This window comes from Malania oleifera, chromosome 2, assembly GCF_029873635.1.
Source record: "Malania oleifera isolate guangnan ecotype guangnan chromosome 2, ASM2987363v1, whole genome shotgun sequence".
In the NCBI taxonomy this organism is placed as follows: domain Eukaryota; kingdom Viridiplantae; phylum Streptophyta; class Magnoliopsida; order Santalales; family Ximeniaceae; genus Malania; species Malania oleifera.
The window spans coordinates 148,910,464-148,918,490 of NC_080418.1; the positions used below are offsets into that span (position 1 = coordinate 148,910,464).

The 8,027-nt window shown below is 33.3% G+C and overlaps 1 protein-coding gene across 4 annotated transcripts; it reads left to right on the forward strand.

Annotated features, from left to right (window-relative positions):
• The first annotated feature begins 89 nt into the window (after positions 1-89).
• Positions 90-4,201, forward strand: LOC131149730 (uncharacterized). Of its 4 annotated transcripts, none has more exons than XM_058100438.1 (3): positions 90-471; positions 1,812-2,160; positions 3,678-4,201. In XM_058100438.1, the coding sequence occupies exon 3, from the start codon at positions 3,736-3,738 to the stop codon at positions 4,006-4,008; it is 273 nt and encodes a 90-aa protein (XP_057956421.1). In that variant the 5' UTR covers positions 90-471; positions 1,812-2,160; positions 3,678-3,735; the 3' UTR covers positions 4,009-4,201. The 4 variants fall into 4 exon arrangements, with proteins under 4 accessions (XP_057956421.1, XP_057956423.1, XP_057956422.1 ...); XM_058100440.1 differs by having other exon boundaries at positions 3,727-4,201; XM_058100439.1 differs by lacking the exon at positions 1,812-2,160 and having other exon boundaries at positions 91-471.
• Positions 4,202-8,027: the final 3,826 nt, after the last annotated feature.

Below are 8,027 nucleotides of genomic sequence, written 5' to 3' on the forward strand. Positions count from 1 at the left end.
AAATATAAAAACATTATTTTTAAATATCATATTGTTCAATTTTAAGTATGAACAAACTAACATAAATAATAAGCATGAGCCAAGCCAAATTAAAAATGTCTTCAAGATTCTAATTTCAAAGCCAGCTGCAGCCAACACACTGGCAGAGAGTACAAGAGGGCTAGAGGGTCGCGGAGAGAGGCGAGGGACTGCAGTGTGTAGCTACAGAGAGACGACGGCTCCGAAGGGTTCGTAGAAGGGAAAAACTACGTCAGAAGGAGTCGTCGGAGGCAGATCAGACTTTGGAAGGGAACTTCGACTCGTCGGAGAGAGACGAGAAGCTTGGAGGAATCGTTAGAAGCAGCATTCGAGTCGTCGGAGAGAGAGCAGAGGCTATCGTCGAGGAGAAGACTCGCTGGAGGCTTCGTCGAGGAGAAGATTCGCTGGAGGCTTCGTCAGGGAGCAGAACAGAGGAAGCTTCGTGCGAGAGAGGTAGGATAGGGCTTTCGATGCATTCTGGGTTCTGCCTTGTTTAAATTATGTTATAAATCAAGAATCCCGAAAGGCGTACGCTTGGAATTTGAGGCCTAAAAAGGCTAGATTTTTCACCTGAGGCGTACGCCTTTTAGGACTTAGGCATTTCAACTAACGCCTTGGGGCGTTTTAGGCCCAAAACGCATCAAGGCGCGCCTCAAAAACGCCTTCTAAAACTCTGGTTTCGATTGTCAAGATTGGTCGGATGGATTGATCTTTTGGGTGGTTTGTGTTGTCTTATTTTTCTCCATATTTTGTGTCCTTTCTATCTCTCCCCCCCCCCCCCCCCGGGCCCCCCCCCCCCAAAAAAAAAAAAAAGGTTTTCATATGTATTTGATTAATTCAAGATTTTGCATCAAAATAACATTTTACTTACTATTTTGTAAGAGTCTTTTGACTTGAAAATTTTCTACCAAAATCTGGAACTCAAGTTGGACTCAATTTCTGTTATATTAGTATTATTTTTAAAACCTTATGTTTGAGAGAAGGTTTTAATTTATAATATATGTTGATTTAGATAAAATATAATATAAAATTCACACAAATCAAAATTCGAACCAAACCTTTAGCTTAGGTTCACGTTCCAATTCTTCTTTTGTGCCAATGGATTTCATGTGCCCTGGAGGGTATAGCTGAAATTTTGGGACATTTGTTAATATTTAATAAGACTGCAAATGAGTTAAGTTGAGTCAAGTTTTGGCCAACTTGAACTTGACATAAGACTGCAAATTAGCCAAATTGAGTCAAATTTTGATTAGTTAGAGCTTGACTTAATTACTTGAAAGATATCTCAAACTTAAGTTGTACTACTTGAGTTTGACTTGTCTAAAACTCATTTTGTATTAATAAAAGAGCTGAACTTGAGTATAGTTCAACCTTCACGTAATTGATGTTTATTTAGTTGACAAATTTGAAATTTGAGCTTGAGTTTTATTCTTTTAACTTAATAAAAGAGTTATTAAGTTAAACCGGGGTTTGTGGGCCTAATATTTATAATGCGTGAATTTATCTTGGTCGATGTATTAAGCATTTGAGCATGGACTGATGAGCTTGTCCCTAAGAGAGGAATCGTATAAATAATTTTTAGAAAAGAAAAAAATTAAAATCTAATGCTTAACATCTTAAAAAAATAAAATAAAATAAAAATTGAAATATAATTTTTGACATCCATGCTCAACTCTGGTCTATTTATTTATTTTGTGATGTGTCTTATCACTTCCATAGTCACTTATCATGGAACTAGAGTGCCCTTTGATTTATCTGTCTCTCTCGCCGGCCATGCTTAACTCTCTGGCTAGGGTTGGAGAATTCATGCTTATTCCTGCGGCTAGATGCTGTTGATTTCCATGTTCGAGAGGGTCTGCTGCAAGATGTTGTTAACCCGGGGTTTTGAGTCTCTCTCTCTCTCTACGCAATTCTCTGTCGTTGTTCGTGATCATGTCGGCCAAAAGGTAATTCTCGTGGAGAGGCTGTGAAACGGCGATTCTCCCATTCTATTGAAGTAGGGAGGGCTTCCTTGCCGATTTAGGGTTTGGTTGGGGCTTTGGGGTTTTTTTCGGGTTTGCCATTTGCATCTGCCAGGGACCCGCTGGAGCTGCATCTAAGAGTCTTAGCCGGAGCTCCAGTTGCGAGTCAACTTAGTCTCAGGTCCGGTCTCTTCCCTCTCTGTCCTGCACTTATGCTTTGGCACTGCTGAAATTTCCCTCCTTTTATTTTATTTTTTTCCAAACATGTTGAGATGCTGAAAAATGGCCAGTAACTGGAGGATCTGCTCTTGCGCTCAAGCCCCTAACAGAATTACACTTTTTTGTTTTTTTTAATCTTTATGTGGACTTGTTAAACAGCCAGCAGCTACTGGGTCTGCTCTCATGGCCTCTACTGAATTTTTCTTTATTTCTTATGTATGTAAAAGACGAACAGTTCATGTATCTGACTTAATCTATATTCTGCAAATCAATTTACTTAAAGCTATGCCACATGCACTAATCTATGTAGGAATGTTCATAAATGTATGTGTTGAACTAGTATTGATTACAACTGTACCTCAAATATTTTCTATTTTTTGGATCAACCAGACCTGGGAAGCAAATGGCCTGCCAGACAAAACATTGCATCTTCTTGTCGCATCTACAGGCCCTGGTATTAGCAGAACTAGGGAAGGGATGGTGGGGGTAAACCCTCTTCTTGTGTTGATCCTAGTGTCCTCCTTGTTTCTTCTTCAACCGAGCCTATGCGTTTGCTGTGTTCATAAAGGCTAAAGCTCTAGCAGATCTCAAACCCTAGTTCTACCGGTGCTCCTATACCCAAAGGACCCTCCTAGTCAGATGGCTTATTTAGAAACAAAGCATGTATTTAGAGTGCGATATTGTTTTCTGAACATAATGGAAGTTCTTGCTTGATGTTTGTGCTGAATTCTAAGCACTTTTCTAGCTGATGGAAAGTTACTATAAAGATATTCAACAATGTGTACATGAACCTATTCAATTTTCCCTCTATATTGTTGTGAAAGGACTCCTTATTTTTTGGTTTTTGCATGACTATTTTGTAGATCATTTTATAACATCACGTTATAAAGTAAGCCACGTCTTCTTCTACACTGACAGCACCTTTTCTTACATCAGCCTTGTGAGTTCTGTTGGGACTTTGGTGTTTTAATGGTAGGCTGGTTTTTTTAGAAGTAAAAATTGTAAAATAGATAATGTTAATATTCTTTTGCATGGAATGTTGGAAACACACTCACTTCATGCTTGCTACATATGAATGGAATGAAATTACTTGATTTCTGCATGTTCTCCACTCAAATTTTCAATACATTTCTCATTCCCGCACCATTCCATAAACCAAAGGCGACGTTGAATAAATTTCATTTTTGCTTTTAGAGGCAAGAGAGAAACTTCAAATACGCCTACTTTTTCCTGTGTGTAGGTTTATGCGAACTAGTCACTTGTAGGTCATGTGCAACTTATTTTGATTCTTACTCCTCAGCCATGTTCTTAATGATACTTGTCTAACATGCTCGCAGTCATGTTTGTTCGAGTGATCATTACAAAAAATTCTCAAGTTTAGACCTTATTAAACCTGCTATGTTATTTAGAATTGGAACACTCATGCATCAAGAAAATTCTCTTTTGACTTTAGATTTATCAATCCTTCTTTGTTATTAGGGCATATAATGCTCGGCTGAACTTGCTGACCTCAATTTGGTTGATCCAGCATTGAGAAATGGCAGGAGGTATTGTATGGGCAACAGCAGAGGACTTGGCAAGAAATCAAGGGCGAGTTCTCTCTTTGTATCGCCAAATACTCCGGAGCCTTAACTCTCCCGAGCTGCCACTGAATTTATCAGCTAGATTGGCTAAGAAAGCACAAGTTCGTGCTATCTTCATGCTGGCATCCGAGGAGCGATCCCTTCACAATATTGCAGATCTTATTGATGTTGCTGAATACTCTCTTTCCCTATTAAAGAAAGGTGAGCTTCCCAAAAATATCCAGTAGACAAGATACTCTTACATAAGTAATTCCCAATGTTCCCGTTTATTTCTAACACATTCCATTCAGTAAGATTATTAGAAAGCTCTCATTGTACTGTTGAGGAAAAATATAGGTTTTCAAATTATATGTGCATTCTCATTTCTATGTTATTTTGTGATATTCTTAAACACAGTGCAACTAAGGCTTAGTTTGCCTCTGATGAAAATTTGTTTTAGGTTATAGAAAATTTTCTGACCGTGTACAAGGAAAAATTTGTTGTAAACAAAAAATTAATTTTGTGAGTGTGACAAAGATGTTTTAAGTTGGTTGAAATGTGTGAAATGAGCCAAACAGGGCATATACTTTTGTAATATTTTTTAAAAGATCAAGAAAAACTATAAAGTAGAATCATCTATTAGAAAAATGATAGCTTTTGTTTTTAAAAATTTTAGATATATAAATTTTTAAAGGGTAGAGGAGGTTTGATCAAGAAGTAGAGATCTCATATCAGATTTTAAAAATTTCAGGGGGCTTTTCTTGAAATTTTAAAATTAGATCACTCTGGAGGGTTGCTGGAAGAATTCGACTTCTCCTTATAAAGATGAAAAGACAGTTTCTCTTTTAAAAAAAATATTTAAAAAAGGGTTTGGTGAATATGTTATAGAAATTTTTTAAAAAAACAAATTAAATTTGTATTCTAATTGTGCTTTTCTCTCGACTAAATTCGCCCTTTATATATTTTTTTCTCCATTCACTCGTGGGCTGTTGGTAAGGTGTGCGTAAAAGGTTTTTCATGTTGAAATGTAGGCATTGCACATTCCATGTTGGTTGGTGGTGACTATGGTTGTCAAGCTTAGAGATAAGGATGGTGCTTGACAATGATAAAGACGTATAAAAGATAGTGATATTTGATGATGAGTTATATGCACCCGTGATGAACCCTAGGAGCTCCACTAGATAAGGGTCCATTTCTTATCTAAATAAGTGAGTTTCAAGCCCCAATTTTTAGGCTCAATCTGTACACTAGTCGGCCGTGAACATGACCAAGCTTGACTTGTTTTGGTTTGTGAGCAGCTAGATAATTGGCTCAAATGAGCTCGTTAAGGAGATCGGTAATAAACTTGTTAATAGGCTCGTTAAGTTGATCCAATCTCAAGAGTCCAATAGCCCAATCACTCAAGTAGAGAATCACAAATTTTGGTCCAAACAAAATAGGTGGATGAAACTATTATGTTATTAGGTTATTTATAAAATTTCAGCTCGAGTAATGAGTTGAGGCAAAGCTCGAGCCCGAGGCAATATTTTTAATCTCGAGTTGAGCTCAAGCCCAACTTTCTGAGCTTGAATTGAGTCGGGCCTGAATCCGAGTAGATCTCTGACTTTACCAAGTCGAGCCTGAGGATGCTTAAACTTGACTCGTTTGTAGCCCTATCAGCAGGTGCATGAGTGTGGGCCTCATATTTTGACACCCATTGATGCCCTGCCACATGGGTTCGTATCATCACGAGCCTGTGTTCTGGTGTGTTATTGTTTGTTGCAAAAGTTGAAAAAGTTAATAGATAATATGTAATAGACATGAAAGAATTTTTTAGCCTTTGTTCGTAACATACAATTAGTTCAAAGAGGAAAAAGTTCAATCGACAAACATAATCTTCCTAATTTTTTTTTTGGGTATATGTGGACAAGCTATTAAACATCTTTGCATAAAAATTGATAGTGTCATTAAATTAAAATAGATGTTTATCATCATAAGCACTAGAAAGCAAAGGGCATATGCCAAAATATGGAAACATGTTCTTTCTTTTATAACGTAGTTTTGATAGTATCGATGAATTGAAGTATTGTGTTATTGAGTCGTTTGGACCGTTTGTTTAAATACAATTTCAATGTGTTTGCTCGTCTGCAAGTCAATTAAATTTTTGTGCAAAATTTGCAAATACTCAAATATTCGTATTAATTTAATCAAATGATTTCAACTAATTATATTTGGCTTTCTCTAATTTAAGAGCCTCACTAATAGCTTCAATCGTCAAATCTCGAGTGACATCATTACCATGTCAAGATTAATTCATGTAAGTCAATTAACTAAGCACATTTTGAATATGTCCAACTTATAATTCTTTTAAAATTTCTAAGTCACTTATAAGTTATTTCATAAGTCAAAACAATCAAATAGTTTTCATGAGTTATTTCACCAACAAAGTTTCTTTTTTCATTCTTTGTGAATGATTATTCTAATTTTTCTTTTTTATAATTTTACAATAGATCGAAAGTGAAATTCCATGCATGTAATGGATGCATTCACATGGTCGTTTAAATAATTTTAATGTGAAATTAGAAAAGAAAAAAATGAAACTTATGCCGTGAATGGTGGGATGATTGGATGAATGAATATAATTAGTGAAGATTTTTCTTCTAACTTTTTAACCAACACTTTTTTTGAAAAAAAAAAAGGAAAAATAGGATTAGGGAATTTTATTTTATTTTCAATTGCGAAAATTTTGTTTGAAATAATTTTTCAAAAAAAAATTTATTTATTTATTTTCTTTCTAAATTTGGGTCTTGTTTGGAACACCTAAAATATTAGGAAAAGGGAAGAAAAATATCATGAAATTTATATTTTCGTGTTTAGTTACCGAGAAAAGTAAGAAAGAAAATGGAAAATATATCAAATTCATAAACAAAATTTTAATTTTGCATATTAGTAATATTTAGCTTTTCTTAATTTTTAATCATATTAAAACAAACTTTAATTTTTAATAAAATTTAGTATAGAAGGAAAAGACAAAATTAGTTTACTTCTTTTTTTTTTTCATTGCCTTTTGCTAAGTAAAATTCTTAATCCAAACTGACCCTCAGGATCCATTTAGAATTCGGAAAACACTAGGGAAAGGAAAAGAAAATATCAAAGAATTCACATTTTTATGTTTGGTTACCAAAGAAAATGAAAAATAAAATAAAAATACACCAAATCTATGAACAATATTTTGATTCTAGACATCATTAATATTTAAATCTTTCATTTTTTTAATCATATTAAAATAAAATTTTATTTTCAAAAATATTTAATATAGAAGAAAAATATAATGAAAAATGAGTTTCGTCTTCCTTTACCTTCCCTTTCCTTTCCATAACTAAAATCCTTAATCCAAATAGACCGTTAAGGTTTAAAACACTTTTCTAGAAAATACTTCATTTTTTTTTTAAACTAATGCATCGCATTTATCCTTTGTGCTGGGAAATTTAAAAATTGGTTTGATTAATTTATCAAAGCCTTTTCTCTCAAAATCTTATTTCCATTTTCTCAAATCTTCATTTCTATTTTCAATTTTTTTCTTCTGTCTTCAAAGCCATATTACTATTTTTCAAGCATTTCAATATCATTTTAATTTTCTTTATTCAGGCATTTAATTTTTCTTAAAAAATATAATTTGATTCTTGCAAAACATTTACTCTAGATTTCATTATAACATATTTAGCACTATAGACAAGTAAATTAATTCATAAGCATTGCTTATATCAATTGCTTTTGTTTTTCGTTCTATTAAATATTGTGACTTTTATGGTTTGATTTTCTTCGTTTGATTGATCTCTGTATTGTTATATTTTCTTTACAAGGCTTATTAATAAGAATTTTTTTTTATTAAATTTGATATAATCTAAATTACACCATAACAAACGAGGAATTATTCCAGTTAATTGCATTTTTTTAAAAATAAAAAAATAATTTTTAATAATTAATTGTAATTCATATAAAAATAGGGATAAAGTAATGTGCAACCTATGTTTTTTTTTTTTTTTTTTTTCTCTCTTTAAAAAAAAAATGAATGTATGAATTTGCTCAAAAAATATTTGTCTCCAATATTTGACCATAGGGTTCCACTCATTAATTATTCCTTAGATTATGGAATCAATCATATCTTATTGGATTAATAAAGGAAGTGCTCCAAATCAAATATAGTATTATTTAGAATATCCCATCAATTAAAGTAAACAAGAAATGATTTTGTAAAAAACTTAATTTTAAAAGATAGATTAAAAAA

Excerpts from the sequence above, each read along its gene's own strand:
- LOC131149730 (XM_058100438.1), top strand. The coding sequence starts at position 3,736 with ATGGCAGGAGGTATTGTATGGGCAACAGCAGAGGACTTGGCAAGAAAT.